Source organism: Neophocaena asiaeorientalis, unplaced genomic scaffold, assembly GCF_003031525.2.
Source record: "Neophocaena asiaeorientalis asiaeorientalis breed wild unplaced genomic scaffold, Neophocaena_asiaeorientalis_V1.1 scaffold1247, whole genome shotgun sequence".
NCBI classification, from domain to species: domain Eukaryota; kingdom Metazoa; phylum Chordata; class Mammalia; order Artiodactyla; family Phocoenidae; genus Neophocaena; species Neophocaena asiaeorientalis.
This window is the reverse complement of record NW_020174329.1, coordinates 350,508-372,862: the sequence shown is the minus strand read 5'-3', so window position 1 is coordinate 372,862 and position 22,355 is coordinate 350,508. Positions and strand designations below refer to the sequence as shown.

The 22,355-nt window shown below is 53.7% G+C and overlaps 2 protein-coding genes across 6 annotated transcripts in view; one reads left to right on the top strand and one right to left on the bottom strand.

Moving 5' to 3' along the window:
* Positions 1-1,764: 1,764 nt before the first annotated feature.
* RPL22 (ribosomal protein L22) lies at positions 1,765-8,111 on the bottom strand. Its single transcript, XM_024756123.1, has 4 exons — positions 8,035-8,111; positions 6,120-6,224; positions 4,151-4,275; positions 1,765-1,885 (listed from the first exon to the last, which is right to left on the bottom strand). Exons 1-4 carry the CDS (start codon positions 8,044-8,046, stop codon positions 1,765-1,767), a joined length of 363 nt encoding a protein of 120 aa, XP_024611891.1. The 5' UTR covers positions 8,047-8,111.
* A 6,179-nt stretch (positions 8,112-14,290) lies between these two features.
* Positions 14,291-22,355, top strand: part of RNF207 (ring finger protein 207) — a 16,026-nt gene continuing 7,961 nt past the window's right edge. The window contains exons 1-15 of one of the 5 annotated variants that reach the window (XM_024756141.1): positions 14,291-14,492; positions 15,138-15,270; positions 16,472-16,616; positions 16,714-16,795; positions 16,870-16,945; positions 17,025-17,150; positions 17,599-17,645; positions 17,910-17,982; positions 18,049-18,117; positions 18,640-18,708; positions 18,795-18,892; positions 19,649-19,835; positions 20,007-20,192; positions 20,464-20,515; positions 20,836-20,953. In XM_024756141.1, coding sequence (XP_024611909.1) covers positions 14,302-14,492; positions 15,138-15,270; positions 16,472-16,616; positions 16,714-16,795; positions 16,870-16,945; positions 17,025-17,150; positions 17,599-17,645; positions 17,910-17,982; positions 18,049-18,117; positions 18,640-18,708; positions 18,795-18,892; positions 19,649-19,835; positions 20,007-20,192; positions 20,464-20,515; positions 20,836-20,953 — 1,652 coding nt within the window. In that variant the 5' untranslated portion in view covers positions 14,291-14,301. Of the gene's footprint in view, positions 14,493-15,137; positions 15,271-16,453; positions 16,617-16,713; positions 16,796-16,869; positions 16,946-17,024; positions 17,151-17,598; positions 17,646-17,909; positions 17,983-18,048; positions 18,118-18,639; positions 18,709-18,794; positions 18,893-19,636; positions 19,890-20,006; positions 20,193-20,463; positions 20,516-20,835; positions 20,954-22,355 lie in introns of those variants that run through there. The other 4 variants (XM_024756140.1, XM_024756139.1, XM_024756137.1 and 1 more) reach the window with 4 other exon arrangements.

Genomic DNA, 22,355 nt, shown 5'->3' with positions numbered 1-22,355 from the left:
GCTCTGGAGCCGGGGAGCCACAACTACTGAAGCCCGCGCGCCTAGAGCCCGTGCTCTGCAACAATAGAAGCCACCGCAATGAGAAGCCCCTGCACCGCAACGAAGAGTAGCTCCCGTTCGATGCAACTAGAGAAAGCCCGCACGCAGCGACAAAGACCCAACACAGCCAAAAATAAATAAATAAAATCAAAATATTTTAGAACGGACCTATAGACTGTCAAACTGAGGGAAGTCAGTCAGTCAGCCAAATTTCATATATCGCTTATGTGTGGAATCTAAAAAAATGGTACAAATGAACTTTACAAAACAGAAATAAAGTCACAGATGTAGAACACAAACTTATGGTTACCAAGAGGGAAGGGGGGGGAGATAAACTGGGAGACTGCGACTGACACACCACTACATGTAAAATAGGTAACTAATAAGAACCTACTGTATAGCACAGGGAACTCTACTCAATCCTCTGTAATGACCTATATGGGAAAAGAATCTAAAAAAGTGGATACATGTATAGGTATAACTAAATCACTTTGCTGTACAGCAGAAACTAACACAACATTGTAAATAAACTATACTCCAAGAAAAATTCATTTAAAAAATCAAAACTATTTTTAAAAATATATTGGCTGTCCAAGGTTACCAAGCAGAGGCCTGTCCCCTTGGTACTGCCAAATCTGTAGTTGTCTCTTGTCAGGGACCCACCTCCTAGGGATGTGCCCCCCTCACAGGAAGGGGGGCCCGCACAGGGCCCTGCTTACAGCCTTGTGAAGTTTGGGGGTAAGTCAGCAGAAGGGCCAGGCAGCAAGAGGAAGGAGAGCAAGCTTCCAAGCTCCCCTGAACGTGTCAGTGATGGACCAGGGGACCATTATCACCATACTGGGGTCCTGCTCACCTTCCAAGAAACCAAGAGACCCCTAAAAAGGCTGAGGCCTAAATACCCCAAAACATTCTGTAATTTTGACCAATTGTCTTAAAATATATTTGATGTGATCCAACTCTCCCACTTTCCCCCCATCTGTGACACCAATGTTTCCGAACACCTCGGTGCTAGGCACCACTTACCAGCCAGCACTGGTCTATTTCACCACGTGGCTCGTCCCAAAATGCTAGGCGGATGACACTACTCAGAAAAGCACACCTTCACCACTGAAAAAGCCACAGAAAGGGGTAGCGGGGGCTTTTGAAAGGAAAGCAACAAAATTAAACCTCAGATGAGATAGTGTTCACCCAGCCAAGGGTGAAGCCGTGCTGGATTTGGAGTCAGCTGAGAACAAGGCTGCACCAAGTTCCTATTTCACTACCTTTATGCACTTAAATCTCAGCGTGAAACGCTCCAAGACCCAGTCTCTTCCTGTGCCTTGATCAGGCAGGTGAAATGGGTCTAAACTGTGGCTCGGGCACAGCTGGGATAATGGGTGCCATGTAATTCAAGTTCACATCACGTTTCCACCAGAAAGTCATGTGTTTGCAAAGTTATTCTCCGGCTCTGGGTCTGAAGAAATTCTACATGGAGAGTTCGGTTGTAAGTCAACTCCAGAACCTGAGGCACCACGGCATACCTAGGGTGAAGAAAGTGGGAATAAAAGACACATGCTCTTCTCAAACTTAATGAAGTCCAAGGTCATTGTTGGTACAGCAATTCATCAGTGAGGACAACCAATTTATTGTTGCTAAACAGATTAACATGCCAATCCTTTAAAAAAAAAAAAAAAGCCTTGTACAATAATAGTAGCCATGCGTTAGCCACTTTAATATAAAATGTGATCAAAAGTCAAAATACAAGAGTTCAAAAGACATAGAATTTTCTTTGCTGTTAGCAACTACGCGTAACCAATCACGGAGATTATTCTTCTTCAAATATTTTTTGGTGAGATATTTCAAATACCTGCAGAGAAAGAACACTTCAGAACTGCACCAGATACAAGGCCTTCTTAAATTCTGAAACACTGTAACTTTTATGAAACCCCTGCATTCAAAGTCGTAACAATTCAAGGTGTTTTCCCATGGTTCAAAAATGGCAAAGACAGGCAAATATTATAGCCAGCCAATGCTCTAACGAGAATAAACATCAATCACACTTCATCTAACCTGGACATAAAAATGAGAACAGATTAAGATGGGACTGCTGTCCATGAAGCAACAGCCCTCACCTATAAAATGGTTTTTAGTGACCACTAGGGAAAGAGATCAAGGTAGTAATTTGGCAATTAAGCACACAATCTCAGTACCTTTGATTGAGAAACTGCTGGATTTCCAATGAGCTCCAAGTACTTCACCTCACTGACTGAAACCTGCCATTGAGGTTGCTGGGTTACTGGGACCGGGCCTGAGGGCCGTGTCTCACACACACACACACACACACACACACACACTCACTCACTCCTGCTGCGTGACGCTCATCTCCCAATGCCCCCCGCCCCGGCAACCGCCCTGACGGCGACTCTGCAGTGAGAGCACTTGGCCTCTCTAGTCCACCCACCCAGCGGCTGCCTCGGCCTGAGCGAGCTCAGCAGCCAACCCTGCACAGCGCTGTCAGCAAACTCTGTTCACCTAAAGGCAGCGATGCCTCTTGTGCTCAAAAGAAAGCCTGCAATCCTGTTTCATCTCTCATCTGTCTGCTTATGAGGCCCTGAGGTTTATCTATTCTGGCATCTTCCCAAAGCCATAAAGAGGAATAGAACGCCCAGCAAACCCAGCACTGGGCAAATGAACCTCTCCAGACCTCAGATTCGCCCTCGGTAAACAGGACTCATGATACTGAGCATCTCTTCAGACTAGTACAAGGACCAAATGAGATGCACAGGCAAACTGTGGCACTTTAGCCAGGACCCAAATATTAACAAACCAACAAACTCAACACCTCCAAGAAACGAACACTGTTCAACTGTCTTACTTACGCCAACAAAGCAATCTTCACAAAGATGTGAAGATCTCAGTTCAATTCTACCCACTTTTCCCTACATAAAAATAAATCAGTTTGTTAGTTTCATCTAAAAAGTATTCTTTTTTTTCCATTTACTATTTCTACTATATTGTATTCAGGTGAGGTGGTTAATTCAAAAGTTTAGGTGGTTTGAGTATTCTCCTAATAGAATGTTGGGGGAAGCTAGGTTAAAAGCGCTTCCCTGAGAGCTCTGCAGAAGCCCAGGGGGGTGGGTGTTAAGCACACCCTGGAGGCCCTCCAGTTGCCCCATCTCTCACTCTATCAAACTGCCTTCTGCACAAATGAAATAACGCAGTCAGGCAGAACAGGAGTAGTTCACTTAGCCTTAAAGTCATCTCTTGACTGTTTCAGTTAAAAATGGAAGCAAAGGGGACTTCCCTGGCGGTCCAGTGGTTAGGACTCGGCGCTTTCACTGCCGAAGGTGCTGGTTCAACCCCTGGCCGGGGAACTAAGATCCCGCAAGCCGCACAGCACGGCCAATAAATATTGATTAATTAATTAAACCCTATTCTTTAAATAAATAAATAAAAATAAAAGCAAAGGCTTAACTATAACCAACTTGTCCTAACCCTTCAAACTTCCTACTGTTTGATTCAGTTTGATTAAACGCTCCTAAGAATTATACGCCAGGCTCTGGGCTAGGAGCTAGGTATAAACACGTCCAACTCCGTAGTGACTTGTAACGTGTTTTTAACCTCATTCTCAAAACAAAAGACATAAATACATAGCAGGGCAAGTGAACTGCTGTCTCCAACTTAAAAAAACTGGCCCACAGGAACTAACAGAGTGGCTTCAGTCTAAACTGAGATTTCAGATCCCTCACCTAATTACAGTAGCATTTGCGGGGGGGGGGCGGGGGAAACCATAAACTTAAAAATGAAAGCTCTTCAACGTCATCTAGAGGCAAAGGAAGCAAGATCTTCACTTTTAAGAACACAGTCTAAGCAAGTCCGAGCATCTTTACCGCTTGAAATACTTTAGCCTGTGAAAAACAAAACTGTAAAAATCTACTAAGAGTTGAATACTTTTAACTACCATAACATTCATCCATTCATCCACCACCCCCTACACTGGACAATGCTCCAGAGGCTAACAGAGGTAACCACAGAGCAGATTACTCAAGGTGGAGTAACATTCCCGGCCAAGGTGGGGGTGGGAATCTTAGTGCTAGGATGCAGGCAAGAAACGCTCATCTCTTTACCATACCTTTTGGAAAAAGGCACCTCGGAAGTTACAGTGATCTTGCTTTTGCTTCTTTCGATTGTTACAACACCTCCTCCGAGATTCCCAGCTTTTCCATTCACTTTGATTCTTTCCTGAAGAAACTGCTCCTGTAGAAATCATCAAATTGACCAGTTCACCCATCTCATTTTCTTTATACTCCTAACTCTAAGCAAATATGGTTCATTAAATGTTCAATCTTAAAAAAAAAAAGAAAATCTTTGGCCAAAGATCTGAAATCTAGGAACAGCAATTGGAAGATGGTATTCAACTGTTTACATATGTAACTGAAAACATCCTAGCATGAACATACGTGACTATTCCCACACATATGCTCAATGTGCCTCTACGCCATGCAAGGCTCTTGACTCCTGGGTCTCGGGAGAGAGTAGTCAGGAAACCTAGGCCCAAACTTACAAGATACAGGCAACCAAAGTGACAAACAACTTCTGGACCTAAGACATATGAAGAATTGTCCTCTGTGTGATAAGAGAAAATAGGTCTTCGATCCAGCAGAAGGAACAAAAATATACAGTGACCAAAACAATTACAGATCTGCTGAGGGGCCACGTGCACCATCACCGAACAGTAGAAGGGACAGTGGCCTAGGAGCCCAGAGATGGACTCTGGGCAAACCCCCGTGGAAGCCTGGGCTGGTCATTCACTTCCATGGGTTTCAGGAGTCTCTGACCAAAAAGGAGGACTCTTTTTTGGTTTTCTTGCTATTGCAATGCTACGAAGTCCCTTCAGCTCCCAACTCCTACAGTCCTCTATTTAAAAACTCCAATACACAATATGTTAACTGGCGACAGGTTGGCGGGTGGCGGGGGGGTGATTAGGTCAGAAATCCTGACCTTTGCATCTCAGACTCATAAATGACTCGTGTTTTCTATCCTCAGGAGGCGTCTAGAAGGAAGACAGTCACATACGCAGATCAGTACAGAGGGAGGAAGGGAGAAGGGAACATCCCAGACACAAACTGGAAGAAGCCACAAGTTACGAGGGGCAAGAGGCCACGGAGAAAAGCAAGAAGTCATTGGCTGGAGAAGGAACTAAGGAGTCAAGTGAAGGACTTCTTGCAGGACAGGCCAGGACACAAAAGGCATCTACCAGAGGGTAGTGAACTACAGGTTACCCGAATTCCACGCTTTGTAAGTAGTGGCTGTAAGGCAAACCTCTGACTTTTCTATTTGAAAATTATTCTCGTTGTACTATTTACCTCGCAGTAGCTGACCTTCTGGACTAAAGAGGAAATGTCAAGTTAGGGTTCTGCACAGTATGCCTGAATTCCCCCGAGCTTGGCTGTTGGAGAGGAAAACAGTAAAACGCCACGGCCAAGTCGCAGAGTCAAAAATGTGACAATGAGGTTAATTTTTCTAGACTTATGTGAAATAGAGGAATATTGGGGAATGGGGCCAACACGAGGGTAAAAAATCAGTACAGAGCAAGGCCTGAAAAAAACCAAAAGCTCCAATTACAAATCAGCAAACAGGATATTCTCACAGAAACACTGAAGCTCTGGTGCTTAATAAAAGAGAAAACTCAAGGAGATGCTGCCATCTGTCCAAGGCCCCAGAGCCAAGCATCAGGCCCAGGTCACAGGCACCCCCTTGGCCCTGAGGGTCAGGGTCCACAGCTTACACTTAAAACACACTCAAGTGCAAAGGTGTGCCTGTTTCCTAGTAAATTTTAAGTAAAATCATCTTTGGAAACTGAAGATGGTGAGGTAGTTCTCTGGCACTGACGTGCTAGAGCGCATCTCCTTTACTCCTCACAACTGCTACACGGGAAAGCAAGGGTGAGAAGCGGAACTAGACAAAGCTCCAGGGTCAAACAGTAGAGCCAGAAGAGCAGAGTAGCCGGGGCCAGCCAGCAAGCATGCTCCAGGAGGTCTTCTCAGCAACAACTCAAAGGGTTCACTACTGCCCAGGGTGACATCGAGGGTGTAACTTACAAAATTGGCCGCATCCATGATTCCATCTTCTACAGGATGGGTACAGTCAAGAGTAAACTTCAGGACTTGCTTCTTTTTTTTGCCCCCCTTCACCACAAGCTTTTTCTAAGAAAAGTATACAAATGACAACAGAGATGAAGGCATAACCAGTCGCAAAAAAAAAAAAAAAAACACTCAACAAAAGCAAAACTACTAGAATCCTAAAAGTACACGCAACACAAAAAACCATGCAACTGTGTTCCCCTGCAAAGGCGCCCAGAGTGGACGCCGGATCACAGTCAAGATGCTGCTCTACAAACCTGGGGTCATGCCCTCTTGAAGGGGAAATCATGCTAGCACTCCTGACCCACGTGCACTTTCCAGCCTCGCCGGTTTCTATGAGCATGAAGGTCTGTTAGCTTATGAACTACAATAAAATAAACGTTTCCTCTTGTTTGCCCTAAAATTTCCAAAATAAAGTTAAAGGAATACTCATTCGTTTTCTTCCAGGATTAAGACACAGGCGTGCACATGCCTTGCGGACCCAAAACAGCTTTAATCTGCAACAAATTCGTGTCCTAACTTTCCAGGCTCGGGGCCTGATGCAGTTTAGCCGTTTTCCCTTCGTCCTGTCTCATCTACCTTCTCAGAACAGCGACCAGAACTACACATCCCAGCAGCCCATCTAACCCCAGCTGGGACAAGGATAAAACTAAAACTTAGGTTCTAATTATAACGTTAATGGCGACAATTCCCGGCCTTTTGACTGATTTAATCTAGCACCTTCAAACCACTAGTTTAACGACAGGGTTCCAGCCTCTTCACTCTCAGAAAAAACCTCCTATGATTCTTCCCGGTCTGCAAGTGTAACACCGTTAAGAAAAGCATTGGGACAACCTACTTACCCGCAGGTGCACTTGAAAAAGCCTTTCAGAATCTAAACAGACCTTTCCAAGAATCCGTCTTACCTCTCTTCATGTCTCAAAAAACTTCACCTAAAACCTGTATCAACTGGGTCAATTTTTCAAACGTTCAGCTTTCAACAAGTCACTTTTCCCCCGCCCCCAACATGTCTTCCTAGTAACAATCAAAAGGGCTGCTTCAAAAATCTAGCCCCAGAAATATACAATCAGCAAATAAAAGACCTGCAGGCAAGAGTCTCCATACCTCCCACCATGCTTTTAAACCAAAAGCATACACACGCCTAGAAGCCTTACAAGCCCACCCAGGCAGGAAAATGGAGAGGAGCCGAAAATGTTCCCCAAGGGCGTCCCAGCAACGGAGGAGGGTAGGAAAACTTCCTCCCAGTAACCTGGGAGAACGATCTGCAGCCGGAGTGACGCGAGGGCGCCGCGCGAGGGCCCAGTCCCAGCCTGGCTGAGAGCGAATGGAACTGGGCCCTCACCCGACCCCTAAAAGGGGCTGTAGAGCTGCACCCTGAAGATTTAACTTCCTCCGCAGACGCGAAAGGCTCCTCTAACCCGGGCCTCCCTCTGAAAACAGGCCAGCCACGCCACCTTCCGTGGACCTTTCCACTGGTCACCGAGGGCGCCGGGTCCCCTCCTTCCCCGCCTTCCGCCCAGGTAACCAGGCCCAGGCCTCGGCTGCCTCACGCCGGCCGGGCTCCAAGGGCCGCTGACCGACCCAGGCTGCAGTCTCAGGCTGCCAGCTCCCCGCTGGCCGCGCAGGCAGGGGCCCAAGCCCAAGCCGCGGCCTCCGAGAGCCCCGGGTCTGCCCCTCACGCCTCGGGCCGCGGCCTCCTCCGCCCACAAGGTGCGGGGCCCGGCGGCCGCCCCAGCGTGCTCCGGCCGGCCTGCTAGCCCGGCCCCGGCAGGATGCTGCAGAGAGCCGTGCACCGCGAGCCAGGCAGGGGCCGGGCCGGCGAGGCCCACGTGCCTCTCCCCAGAGCCGAGGCCTCACACGGAGCCATACTAACCACTGGCGCCATCGCCGCAGCGGAGGCAGAAAAGGAGTTGGGTGAACTACGCAGACGCAAAGAGTCCGCAGCGCGCAGAGCACGCAGGGCTCAGGCCGTACTAATCGCTCTGCCACGCCCCACGGTCGCCACCATCTCGCCCTGTACTGTACGCTCGGGGAGCGATTTCTTTTGCCTGAATGCAAAACCTGTCCTCTCACCCGTCCGGAGGATTGCAGGGGGAGGGAGGCAGGGTGGCCTGTCCCACTGCGACGGATCGGAGCGGGGAGCCATGCTAGACTACCCCAAAGAGAAATAAAGGGGTTCGCTCTACTTTTGCAAGTCTTAGAAAGAAAAAAAAAAAAAATTAAGGAAATTCAATAATCCATAAATTACCAGCTACTGGGATGGGAGTCGAACTCACTAACTTGGGGAGGTGAGGCCTAATTTGGGGTCCTGATGCCCGAGAGCCCTTGGCTTCTTCCTACCTAAAGCGCCCAGCCTGGAAGCTGGTGCCGGGGGTGGGGGGATGGGGGGGATGTCTCCCTGCGCTAGCCCTCTTTGCTGCAGTCAGGTACACTGTCCACCACCTCAAGTTCAAGACGCCCACACTCCGATCATCACCTCCTAGCTTTCCAGTTCATCCCTTCTAGCTTCCCAATTCCAAACATTCTTCTGCCGGCGCTCCCCAAACTGGCTTATAGACAGGAATCACCCGGGAATCCCTTAAAAATGCAGATTCCAATTCAGTGGGTTTCAGTGGCCTGAGATTCTGCATGACTCAAAGCTCCCAGGAGATGCTGGTGCTGCCGGTCCACGGACCAAAGTTGAGTGGCAAAGGTCTTCGTGCCCAGACCTACAGTCCATGGACTGGACCACTTTCACCCACTCTCCCCACGTCGTGTCCTTACCAGTTAACAATCACTCACTTGCACACACCCTCCAGTCCCTGTGTGCCCTGTACTCACCGAGCAGAAGCCCAATCCTGGCTCACAGTGGTGGGGAGGAAACTCCCCATGCTGTCTGGTCTAGGTTTATTTACCCTCAGGCCTAGTCTGCCAGACGACCAAGTTCCAAACCCACCCTGCTGTTCTTTTTTTTTTTTTTTTTTAATAAATGTATTTATTTCATTTATTTATATTTGGCTGCGTTGGGTCTTTGTTGCTGCGCACGGGCTTTCTCTAGTTGCGGCGAGCGAGGGCTACTCTTCGTTGCGGTGCACGGGCTTCTCATTGCTGTGGCTTCTCTTGTTGCGGAGCACGGGCTCTAGGCACACGGGCTTCAGTAGTTGTGGCACGCGGGCTCAGTAGTTGTGGCTCGCCCGGTCTGGAGCTCAGGCTCAGTAATTGTGGCACACGGGCTTAGTTGCTCCGCGGCATGTGGGATCTTCCTGGACCAGGGCTCGAACCCGTGTCCCCTGTATTGGCAGGAGGATTCCCCACCACTGCACCACCAGGGAAGCCCCCACCCTGCTGTTCTTGACTGCAAACCACGTTTCTGCTTTACCACCTGCAACCTGGTCAGGTTCTTTCAACAGGGGCCTAGAGGGGAGATTGCAGGCTGGAGAAAGAAGAGACTTCTCCCTGTTTGCTTCCTGCTTGTTCCTGTTCTGTTGGTGTCACCTACTCCTGCTTCTTCATCCTGGTAGCAACAGTTGGAACATTCCAGAAACGGCAGTTGAATACAGTTTGCAGTTATTCCAACGCTTGTAGAACCAGCCTCATTTTCTTCTCCCCAGAAACCCCAGCCCCAGCTGAGCAGCACCCCTTTCTCATGTATCAGCTTCCTGGGCCCTGTTCTTTAAGTGTCTCCATTTTAATAAGACCACCTTAGGAGTGGTAGCCACTTCCTGAAGTTGCTACTGTTCTTTTTTTTTTTTTTTTTTTAATTTTTTTTTTTTTTGGCTGTGCCAGGTCTTAGTTGTGGCACACGGACTCATAGTTGTGACATGCGGTCTTCTTAGTTGCAGCATGTGGACTTCTTAGTTGCGGCAGGCATGTGGGATCTACTTCCCCAATCAGGGATTGAACCCAGGCCCTCTGCATTGGGAGCATGGAGTCCAGTCTTGATACCTAGTTAACAATCCTTAGGGTTCTTCCTCCCGAGTGACATCTCTCCTAACTCTGAGCAAGCCCAGGGGCTGTCTAACAATCTTCTAAGTGATTGTTCTCACATCTCTGGTCAGAATGCCACCTCCTCGCCCCAAAACCTCCCTCTCAGCTGATGACTTCCATTGCTCTTTTTTTGAAAACATAGAAGCAATCCAAAGAGAGTTTTCAGACACACCTGCCTCCACATCTACCCATCCAGCAACAGCTTTACCCAGCTCTGCCTTTCCTCCTGTTACTGCGGAAGAAGCATCCTTGCCCCCATCTGAGATCAACCCAACACTAGGGCATTATCTGGCATACTTCCGCCTACTTGAGGATGTCACTCCAGCAGTCCTTGCCCCCCACCCCATGAAATCATCAATGTATCCTTTCTTCTGGATTTTTTTCCATCAGCACTCAACCATTCTTTAACATCTCCCATCTTGGGATTTACTTGGTAGCGCAGTGCTTAAGAATCCGCCTGCCATTGCAGGGGACACAGGTTCGATCCCCGGTCTGGGAAGATCCCACATGCTGCGGAGCAACTAAGCCCGTGCGCCACGACTACTGAGCCTGCGTGCTGCAGCTACTGAAGCCCACACCCCTAGGGCCCGTGCTCCGCAACAAGAGAAGCCACCGCAATGAGAAGCCCGCGCACCGCAACGAAGAGTGGTCCCCGCTCGCCGCAACTAGAGAAAGCCCGCGCAAGCAACGATGACTCAACGCAGCCAAAAATTAAAAAATAAAATAAAATAAAGATAAAATCCCCCATCTTAAAACAGAAAAAGCAATCTCTCAACCCCCAACATTCCCGGTTACTTACCACCCCTTTTGTCTCCTCTCTACTGTGGACTGAATGTTTGTGTCCCCCCATATTCATAGCTGAAATCTTAGTCTCCAAAATGATGGTATTTGGAGGTGGGTCCTTTGGGAAGTAATTAGATTTATTAGCGATCGTGAGGGTGGGGCTCCATGATGGGACTGGTGCCTTTCTAAGGGAAAGAAGACACAGGAGATCTCTCTTGCCACGTGAGCCACAGGGAGAAAGCAGCCGACAACAGGCCAGGAAGAAGGCCCTCCCCAGGAGCCAGAGCTGTTTGCACCTGCTCTTAGGCTTCCAGCCTCCAGAACTGTGAGAAATTTCTGTTGTTTAAGCCGCCCAGCCTGTGATATTTTTGTTACAGCAGCCCGAACTAAGACAATCTCTTTAACCAATTTTCTTGGACGTTTCCTCTGTGTACTGTCTGCAATTTCTCTCCTCCCACTTCCTGTTGAACCCACTCTGGTGAGGCTTTTGCCCCCCCTCTCATCAAGGTCACTGGTGATGTCCCCCTGCTAAGCACTGGGGGCGGGTCCTGGTCCTCCTATTCCTGCTTCTGTAGCATCTGACACCACAGGTCACTCCCTCCTCCTTGCTGACCCTTCTTCGCTGGGCCCCCAGAACCTCAGGCTCTCCTCCCGCCTCACCGGCTGCTTCTTCTCCGTGTCCTTGCTTCTCCCTCCTCCTCCGCGGACTTGAAGAGCCACAGGGCACAGAGCTCCTCTCATCTTCATCTGCACTTGACCTTTGGCATGCCCCAGACGCATATCCTTAAATACAGCTCCCCAGGTCTGTGTGTGCAGCCTCCATCTTGAACTCGTGACTTCTCTAGACCAGAGGGTCAAGGTGACCACCCTCACCCCCATGAAACCACTCTCACCTCTCCACCCTTACCCCCACTCTCCATTCCCAGCCTCACCCCCCAGCCTGTGTCCCTTCATCTCCACCCACATTGGTCTTCCTTTCCTTCCTCTAAATTTATTCCAACTTCTGGGACCTGGTACTTGCTGTTGCCTCCACTTTTTTTTTTAAAGTCTTTATTAAATTTCTTACAATATTGCTTCTGTTGTATGTTTTTTTTGTTTTTTTAGCCTGGAGGCATGTGGGATCTTAGCTTCCCGACCAGGGATCGAACCCTCACCCCCTGCATTGGAAGGCCAAGTCTTAACCACTGGACCGCCAGGGAATTCCCACCTTGGCTTTGAACTCTTCCTGGCTTTTCTTGTGTCTGATTTTTTCTCATCCTCCAGGGGCTCTGCCCAGGGTTATCTAGTGTGTCCTCAGCTCCACCCCCTCCCAGCTGCCCTCCATCACATCATCCTGATTCTTTCCTTCAGAGCATTTAACACAGTCTGTCATTATTGTACTTGTTTATTTGTGTACTTGGTTAACCTTGCCTGGTGGGTTAGGTGCCCTTCTTGTGTATGGCGCATGGCAGATGCTCAGTAAATACTACTCAAAAGTAACATTGTCAGGATTAGATGACATAATACAAGTAAAAGAGCTTTGAATAGTATCTTGACCCATAAACATTGACCACTGTTTTTATGACTTGGAGCACAAATGGAAGCAGGGCTAGGGAGGGTCCTTAAAAGAATAGGTAGTTCCTGCCTAGAATTCACTTCCTTTCTTCCCCCGGCAAACTTCTACTCATCCTTCAAAACCCAGCTGGAGGGGGCTTCCGTGGCGGCGCGGTGGTTAAGAATCCACCTGCCAGTGCAGGGGATACGGGTTCGGTCCCTGGTCCGGGAAGATCCCACATGCTGTGGAGCAACTAAGCCCGTGCGCCACAACTATTGAGCCTGCGCTCTAGAGCCAGCGTGCCACAGCTACCGAAGCCCGCACGCCTAGAGCCTGTGCTCCGCAACAAGAGAAGCCACCGCAATGAGAAGCCCACGCACCGCAACGAAGAGAAGCCCCTGCTCGCCGCAACTAGAGGAAGCCCGCATGCAGCAACAAAGACCCAACGCAGCCAAAAATAAATAAATAAATGTATTTTTTTTTAAAAAATCAGCTGGAATATTATCTCCTAGTTTTTTCTAGTTAGTAAGATTGGTTTTTATAACTTTTTTTTAATTTATCTATTTTACTTTTGGCTGCGTTGGGTCTTTGTTGCTGCATGCGGGCTTTCTCTAGTTGCGAAGAGCGGGGGCTACTCTTCGTTGCGGTGCGCGGGCTTCTCATTGCGGTGGCTTCTCTTGTTGCAGAGCACGGGCTCTAGGGCTCGTGGGCTTCAGTAGCTGTGGTTCGCGGGCTCAGTAGTTGTGGCCCACGGGCTTTGTTGCTCTGCGGCATGTGGGATCTTCCTGGACCAGGGATCGAGCCCGTGTGCCCTGCACTGGCAGACGGATTCTTAACCACTGTGGCAGCAGGGAAGTCCCTGATTAGTAAGATTTTATTGAGCACCTTCTATGGGTTAGGCAGTGGGCCTGACTCTGATTTCAAGAGGGACCGCTACAGGGGCCGCTTTCCCAGAGCTCAGGGTGACATGTGCAGAGAAGGCGGGCACGCTGGAGAAAATGACACTGGGTGAAACAATCACTTGCCAGGCTAAGAAGGGCAGAGGGGGCCCAGCTGAAAAGGCTCAGAGCTTCCTCTATCACGCTCCCACCCAAACCTACCTTGGGAACTCGCTGATGATGGGCGTGGGGCCTTAATTATTTTGGAAGCTTAGGGTGTGCGTTTCACTTCACTGAAGTCTCACCTCATCACCGGGCGGCTGCCCTGTTCTACCCCAGCTCTGAGGGTCTGAGAGGTCAGAAACTTGGCCGAGAGACCCAACCTGCCAAAGGCAGCCCTGGGCTTCCAAGCCCTGTCACGAGCTCTCCCGAGAACTGGAGTGTCTGTGGGAGGGAGGGGCGGCTGCTGCTCTCGGGCGCCCTCGACTGCCCGTCGAGGAAATAGGGCCGCGCGGACCCACTCCTGTCCCGGCCCAAATCCGACCGCACAGAGCCGGCCTAGCCAGCGGGGCCGTATCCCCCTGAGGAGCCCGCAGCCAGGGTCCTCGGGCCCCGCTCTGCGCGGCGCTCCCGGCTCTGTCACCGCGGGCAGGGTCCAGTCCGAACCTCGAACCCTTGCCCGGCGGGGTCCTTTCCAACCGCGCGTTGCCGCCTCTCCTCCTCCGGGCCAGGGGAGCAGTGGCCGCGGCCGTGGCCGTAACCGGAGCCCTGGGTCACAGCGGCGGCGAGCGCCGAGATCCGTCCAGGTTTTCGGCGCGAGGCAGCCGGCGCCGGCCTCGGGAAGGTGGACGGGGCCACCGCGCGCGAGGCTGGGGGCGCCTGGCGCGGAAGGGGTGTCGGCTGCGGATCACCCAGAGGACACCTTTTCGGGGCAGAGGGGCCGCGGGCGCCCCCCCGCCCTCCTGCGCTGTGCCCGAAGATGTCGGGAGCTATCTTTGCGCCCCTGGAGGGCCCGGGCGCCCTGGACGCGGCGAGCGGCCCCCCGCTCGTGTGCCCGCTGTGCCGCGCGCGGTACGAGCACCCCTGCCTGCTGGACTGCTTCCACGACTTCTGCGCCGGCTGCCTGCGCGGCCGCACCGCCGACGGCCGCCTCGCCTGCCCGCTGTGCCAGTGAGTGCCTCGAGCCCCTTAAGACGGGAGACTGGCCCCGCTGGGCTGGGACCTAGGTGCTGGGAGGGCAAGGCTCTGACTCCCTGTGGAGACGGCTGGGAGAGGCTGCCCGCAGCCTGCACCTCTCTGCCAGAGAACGTGAAGGCTCCAGCCCATTTTACAGATGGGGTAACTGAGACCCGGGGTTATGGCCCAAGGCCTCCCACAGAAAGTCAGGGGGCGAGGGCGGGCTAGAGTGCGCGTGCTGTCGGATTCAATGCTGCTGGAGTAGGGGATCTCAGCTCAGCGCCTGGACACTCCCAGTAACTCACTTGGGGGTCCTGAAGTCTTCAGTCAACACAAGCAGGTTATGTTGGCTCAAGTTACCCGGGGTGGCCCTAAATTTGCCCGATGCCGTGAGAGGGGGTTGAGGGGAGCCTTCTGCCTTTGACACCCTGAGTCGCCAGCCCCATCCCGAGATTCCCCTAGGACTGGAAAGGGATGGGGTCAGAGAGCACTGGCTGAGATATTTACAGACATCAGACCTGCAGGCATCCCACCTCCCGCCACCCTATTTTTAGCTCCAGACTGGAATGTCTGGAGTAGGAAGGGGGTAGGGAGCCTTAGGGAAGGGGCCTCTGGATCTTGGCTGGAGCTTCTCCGCAGACACCAGACGGTGGTGAAGGGCCCCAGCGGGCTGCCTCCGGTGGATCGGCTGTTGCAGTTCCTGGTGGACAGCTCAGGGGATGGTATGGACGTGGTGCGCTGTGCCAACTGCGACCAGGAGTGCGGCAAGCAGGCAGGGGCGCCTGGGGGTGGGGTGGGGAGCGGAGGGTGCCAGGTTGCACTGTCCTGACGCTTGCAGTGTGTGCCATGTCATCAGAGGATCACCCATCAGGGCATTCTCCAGTGCCTCTCTAAGGCACCCTGTATCCAGAATGTGGGCCCCATTTTACTGGTGTGGAGACTGAGGTCCAAAACAACTGCCTTGGGCCAACACCAAGATAGTTGCAGGAGTTAAGGCTATTTCGATTTGGGGAGAGCTTACTGGTCCCCAACTCAGAACACAGTTGTGAATTGGAACAGGAAGGGCATGCCAGGGCACAGGCCTAGGCCAGCCCTCTGGGGTCCGCTGCTACCTGGGTAGCTGTGAGCAGCTATCAACAGCCCAAGGGGAAGTGAGGACATTGTGCCGTTGGGGAGGGGCGATCCTGAAAGACCAGGGAGCAGAGGCCAGGCTTCAGGCTGGACTGTGAAGGGCACGCGAGACTCTCTCTGGCCTGTGGAGGCTGGACCAGGTATTCCAAATCCCAGGAGGATGTCCCTGCAGGAGCAAAAGGTCTGGGAGGGCGGGCAAGTTCTAGAATATGTGCTACGCAGAAGTACAGACATAACCAGCAGGAGGTGAGGGGCTGGAGGTCGGGAGAGCATGGGGAGGAAATGGCCTTGAGTGCCAACGTAGGAAGTTGGGGTCTGTGCTTTCATAGCCATTGCTGGGGTCGGTGCCCTGGGGAAGGACTCTCAGCCCTGGGGAAGGGCACCTGCAGGTCTTCACTTCTTTTCGCCTCCCAGCCAAGTTCCCACTCCAGATGGCCGGCGTAGGCATCCATGTGGCTACTAGTGAGGGCGCCAAGGGGGGGCTTCACACACACACACAGGCGTACACATACGTTTTTGTTATAGGTGAAATGTTTTGCAAATGCAGTGCCTGCCCTCCCCACAACCCCATGTAACCCCCTCCGCAAGACCGTCCTGGGTAACTGCTCCTTACTGGACCTACTTACCTATTCTCTGAGCCTCAATATTCTCGTCTGTAAACTGGGTACATGAGAGCGCTGCGCGTTGGGGTTACATGAAAGGGCTGCATGTGACCGCGCGCCTGCCCCAGGCCGGGTCCAAGACGCACAGCCACGACGTGCGGAGGCTGCAGTTCCCTCGCGGCCTGTGATGGGATCAGGCTCCCAGTTCACGGGCGGGTTGAGCCCGAGCTCTGTCCGCAGGACGCAGAGACCACGTACTTCTGCAACACGTGCGGGCAGCCGCTGTGCGCGCGCTGCCGCGATGAGACGCACCGGGCACGCATGTTCGCGCGCCACGACATCGTGGCCTTGGGCCAGCGCAGCCGCGACGTGCTCCAGAAGTGCAGTGAGTGCGGCGTGCCGGATGGGGACCAGCGCTGGGCGGGGACGGGGGCGGGCACCGGCCGGAGCCCTCACCGCCGCACTCCCCCCCTCCGCCGCAGCACTGCACGCCGAGCCCTACATCATGTTCTCCACCGACAAGAAGTCGCTGCTGTGCATCCGCTGCTTCCGGGACATGCAGGGGTGGGTAGAGGGCGCGGGAGGTGAGGGGGCTGGAGGGTGGCCCGGAGCAGGGCTCATCCGCGGGCTCCCCGTAGGGAGAGCCGGGCTCACTGCGTGGACCTCGAGTCGGCGTACGTGCAAGGCTGCGAGCGGCTGCAGCAGGCGATGCTGGTGAGCGCGGGGTGCCCGGCGCGCCGGGGCCGGGGATTGAGAACGCGCGCCCACAAGACTGAGGCCGCCCTGTCCCCAGGCGGTGAAGGCCCTGCAGACCGCCACAGGGGAGGCCATCGCACTGCTGCAGGCGATGGTGGACGAGGTGCGACGCAGCGCGGCGGATGAGGAGGCCGCCATCCACGCCCTCTTCGGCAGCATGCAGGTGAGGGGTAGGGGGGACTAGACAGCCACAGGCTGAGCATCCTTATCAGCCATGGCCGGTGCCCGGGACACAGGGCAGGCCCCTCCCCCCGAGGGCCCGTGTGGAGTTTCCAGTGTAGCAGGGCAGCAAGTCTTGAGCTGCTTTCAGAAGTTACTTAATCATCGGAGCTGCCAGGAGAGTTCTAGAGGTGGAGCACGGGCCTGCCCCAGGCTGGCGCTGGTGGTGAGAGGGTGTCAGGGAAGACTTCCCCCAGGAGGTGACATTTAAGGTGAGGGCACCAGGGCTCTCAGGCAGTGAGATGCAAGAAGGAGGTGGCCCGGGCAGCAGCGCTGGTGGGCCGGAGAGAGCCAGCCTAAGCAGCTGTGTGGCTGGGGCCCAGGGGACTGGGAGAGCGCTGGGAGGTGGCGGGGCCGAGTTTGCCCAGCCAGTAGCAGACCTTCCCTCCCAGGACAAACTGGCAGAGAGGAAAGCGCTGCTGCTGCAGGCTGTGCAGAGGTGAGTGGTGGCGGGCGCTCCATCCCCTGCCCCTTGACCTCCAGACATCTAATCTCATAGCCTGGGCAGGCGCCGGCCCACCCTGGAGAGCAAGACATCCAGGTGTCTACCGGTGAGGAGGAAAGCTCAGGGCTCAGGGAAGGGGTGTCAAGGAAGGATGCACAAAGCTGGTGGGGAGATGGAACCACCCAGCTCTGAGCCCGCCCCCAAAGTGGGGGTGGGCAGCCCTCCCCTTGGAGATGAGGCTGCCTGCTCCTCCCCCAGCCAGTATGAAGAAAAGGACAAGGCCTTCAAGGAGCAGCTCTCCCATTTGGCTACTCTGCTGCCCACCCTCCAGGTAAGGGGAGCTGGGGGCGCAGGGCCGGGCACCCAGCCCAGGCACTGAGCAGTGTCCCTCTCACAGGTCCACCTGGCCATCTGCTCTTCCTTCCTCAGCTTGGCCAACAAGGCTGAGTTCCTGGACCTGGGCTATGTGAGTGCCCACAGATTCTGTGTCTCCCCCCCCTCCCCACCAGGAACCCACCCTGCACACCAGAGCCCCCCACCTCAGGGCTGGGCAGCCTGTTACCTGGAGGCTGGACCAGGAGGGGGTCTTTGGGTAGCCCCTTCTTCCACACCATCATCTACAAAACATTTAGGGGCTGGCTGAACCCCTTTTAATAGGACAGCAGGGAATTCCCTGGCGGTCCAGCGGTTAGGACTCCACCCCGTTCAATCCCTGGTGGTCGGGGAGCTAAGATCCCGCAAGCCACGCAAACCGCGGCCAAAAACTAAATAAAAAAATAAGAGGACAGCAAAGCCTAGAAGGGAGCATAAGCCTCTCCCCCAAAGTGCAGAGTGTCTACTGGAGTCCAGACCCCCCAGTCTTTCCTGTGGATTTGGGGGCAGGGGTGGTGTGGAAGGATTGGATGGCAGGTGAAATCCTAAAGACGGACGCGTCCTCCGGTCCTCCCGCCTCCCTGTCACCCCCACGCCCCCACCCACCTGAGCGCAGGAGCTGGTGGAGAGGCTGCAGGGCATCGTCACGCGGCCACATCGCCTACGGCCCGCACAGAGCAGCAAGGTGGGCGGGGCCGCGGGGTGGGCCGGGCCCGGGGGCGGAGGCCCGCGGAGTCTGGAGCTGCCTCACGAGCTCGTCCGTCCCCCCAGATCGCCAGCGACTACCGCGCCGAGTTCGCGCGCTGCCTGGAGCCGCTGCTGCTGCTGGGACCGCGCCGGGCGGCGGGTGCCGGGGGCGGTACCAGCACGTGAGCCGCAGGGGCGCCGGGACCGGGAAGGGGATGCGGGCACAAGGTCCCCGTTGGGGTGGGGGCCGCCCTTCCCAGCTCGCCGAGCTCCCCGCGCCGCGTCTGGGCTCCAAAGATGTCCACGCGGGAGGGAGAGTCCGCCCAGCCTGGAAACAGCCGTCGGGGCCGCCCTGGATCGGAAGCGCGTGGCTGACCTGGAGTGGAGCCAGGCCAGGGGTGGACAGAGGGACTCAGGGGCTCCCCCAACCGCCGCCGCTGCACCCGGACTGGGGTGCCTAAGCCCTGAAAGGAAGGGGTAGCTTAGGGTGGGGCCTGGGTCTCCAGAAGCCGCAGGGGGTCTGGCTTCCGCGGGGGGCGGGGCCCAGTCTAGAGAGCTGGAGACCCCCGGGGGAGTTAGGAGAAATGCCTAAGCTGGATACGTCTGCTAAGAGCTCCAGGGCCCCAGGCAAGGGATGCTGGGCATCAAGCCAAATTTGCAAGGTCGAGTGTGTGTGAGGGAACATACTGTCTGAGGATACCCTGGTGGACTCTTCTGCACATTGGCGTCACCCTCAGGATTTAGAAAAAATACCCTGCTGATGTCATTGGTCTTGGGTGTACACAGCCTTGCATCAGGTTTTTTCAGAGCTCCTGCGTGGTTGTGGTGTGCAGCCTGGGGTGAGAGGGTTGAGAAGGCTGAGAACGCGCTGGGAGGCTGGAGGAAGGGAAGACCCTCTGGAACCCCCACGTCTACATCCACACTAGTTCTCTCCCCAGGCTAGCAGGGGGCTCGGGCCCCAAGGTGCTGATGGGACCCAGCTGCCCCTCCCCCGTGGGAAAGATGCTGGGGTCACCGGTCCAAAAGCCCACGCTGCACCGGTCCATCAGCACCAAGGTGCTGCTGGCAGAGGGCGACGATTCACCCTTCACGGAACACTGCCGCCACTTTGAGAACTCCTACCGGGTGAGGGGGCCAGGGACCTGCCAGCTGGGAAAGGCCCCACCCCTTCTCGCCAAGGTGCAGTGGCCAAATCTAGTCCTGGCCACCTGGCCTGCAAGCCGTCCCCCCACTGAGGCCCCCGCAGTGCACCCAGCCTGCAGGTAACACAGGCACTCACGCCGTCTCTCCCCCCAGCGCCTGCAGGCAGAGATGCAGAACCTGAAGGACCAGGTACAGGAGCTGCACCGGGACCTCACCAAGCACCACTCGCTCATCAAGGCCGAGATCATGGGCGATATCCTGCACAAGTCCCTGCAGGTGGACACACAGATCGCCTTGGAGTATGCTTCCGTGGAGGGCATGAGAGCAGTCTTCCAGGAGGTAGCCCTTCCCGAGGAACCTCCCTCCCCTGCAGCCCCATCTGTCAGCATGTACACGAGCTACCCAAGACAGGAAGGGGGAAGAGGACCTTGGCCTGGTGCCCCAGGAGGCCCTCGTGTGGCAGGCTCTGGAACCTGGGCCTTTGCTGCCTGGAACCACGTGAACTGGCTGGGCGTGCCCTACGGCTCTGAGTAGCTAGAGGACAGAAAGGCTGCCAAGGGAAATTCCAGCTCACGGCCACATGCAATATCCAACTTACTTTCTCTTTCAGATTTGGGAGGAATCCTACCAGCGCGTGGCTAACGAGCAGGAGATTTATGAAGGTCCCGGGCAGCTGCTGGGCGCACCCCTGTCCTGGAGCTAATCCACATGCTTTCAGGGGCAGGAAGCCAGTTACCCACTAACCAGATACGAACCCCCGTGCTCTTCCCCCTAGCTCTTGACGTTGCTTCACAGCTGCTAACTGGCCCCCAAATGATATATCTGAGATCAGGATTCAGTAAGTAGGATGCCTTCACAAGTCTTACCTCACTCTTTAATTAGAGGTAGTCGCTGAAATAGTTGGGTTATTGCGATGGTTCAAGGCTGGAGAGTACGAATTTGAAGCCAACAAGACCTAACGCTCTGGCCTGGGCCCCCACAGCCCAGCTCCATGACCTTCTCCAGCTGAAGCAGGAGAACGCCTACCTGACCACCATCACCAAGCAGATCACGCCCTACGTCCGCTCCATTGCCAAGGTGAAGGAGCGGCTAGAGCCCAGGTGAGAGCAGGGAGCGTTCCGGGGGAACCAAGACACTTCAGAATGTGCGTAGGAAAGGTGCCACACCTCTGGAAGAGCCCCTTTCGGGGAAGTCAGCGGGCCAGGTCATGAAGGTTTAATCAGGGCATCTGGGAGGACGAGGTGCTGGACATCTGCCAAAACACAGACCGAGCAGGCTGCTCTGAGTTTCTGCTCTTAGGCACACAACTGCCCCTCTCTTTACACCTTGGGGGTGTAATGAGGGTCCTCAGCTGATCCAGACAGCAGGACACAGAGCAAAGAGAACTTCCCCAGTACACGGTTAAGACAAGTCTAGATAGGAACCTGGACCAGGCTCTCAGCACCATACTTGAGCACTGGAGGTGTTAACAGTGGCAGGTCCTCAGTGTGCCTGCCTCTCAAGTCTGAGCCCCAGGGTGGTTGCCCTGTAGGGCTGGTACACAGTGGTCAACCTAGCCTCTCCCTCCACCACCCTCCAGGGGTCTCCATTTGCCTCACTCCAAAGTGAGATCTCCTGCTGCCCATAGGACACGTGTCCCCTTTCATGGTTTGGTGGAGCCCATCCCCCAAGCAGCTCCTTGAGAAAGGGTACAGAGAAGGGACGTGTTTTGAACAGCGTAAGGCTGCAATATCTTTATTCTGCCTTTGCACTTGACTGATAGTTTTGCTGGGTATTGAATTCTAGATGGAAATTCTAAGTTGGAAATGATTCTCCTTCGAAGGCATCACTCTATTGTCTTCTAGCTTCCAAGGCTATCTTTGAGAAGTTTGAAGGCATTCTGATTCCTAATCCTTGTAATGTGACCCACTTATTCTCCTTATTTATTTTAATATTTATTATTTATTTCGGCTGTGCCGGGTCTTAGTTGCGGCACGTGGGATCTTTAGCTGCGGCATGCGGGATCTTTAGTTGCGGCATGCGGACTTCTTAGTTGCAGTGTGTGAACTCTTAGTTGCAGCACGCATGCGGGATCTAGTTCCTCAACCAGGGATCGAACCTGGGCCCCCTGCATTGGGAGCACAGCGTCTTACCCACCGGACCACTGGGTAAGTCCCCGCTTATTCTCTCTTCAGAAGCTTGTGGAATCTTCTCTGCTCCCAGCGTTCTGAAATTTCACGTTGGTGAGGGTCTAGTCCCGTCCATTGGGTAGCGGTGGGTCCTTTCAATCTGGAAATTGTTTGGGCATATTTCTTCTTGAACTGGTTAGTTGATTTTCTCCACTTTTTCTCTTTCTGGAATTCTTATTGGGTATTGGCCTTACGGGGCTGGCCCTCTGATTTACCGTCTCTTTTCAGTCTTGTTTTCCACCTCTTCATCTTTTTGCTATACTTTCTGGGAGATTTCCTCTCTTATCTTCTGACTCTTCTATTTAGTTCTTCTTCTTTTTTTTTTTTTTTTTTT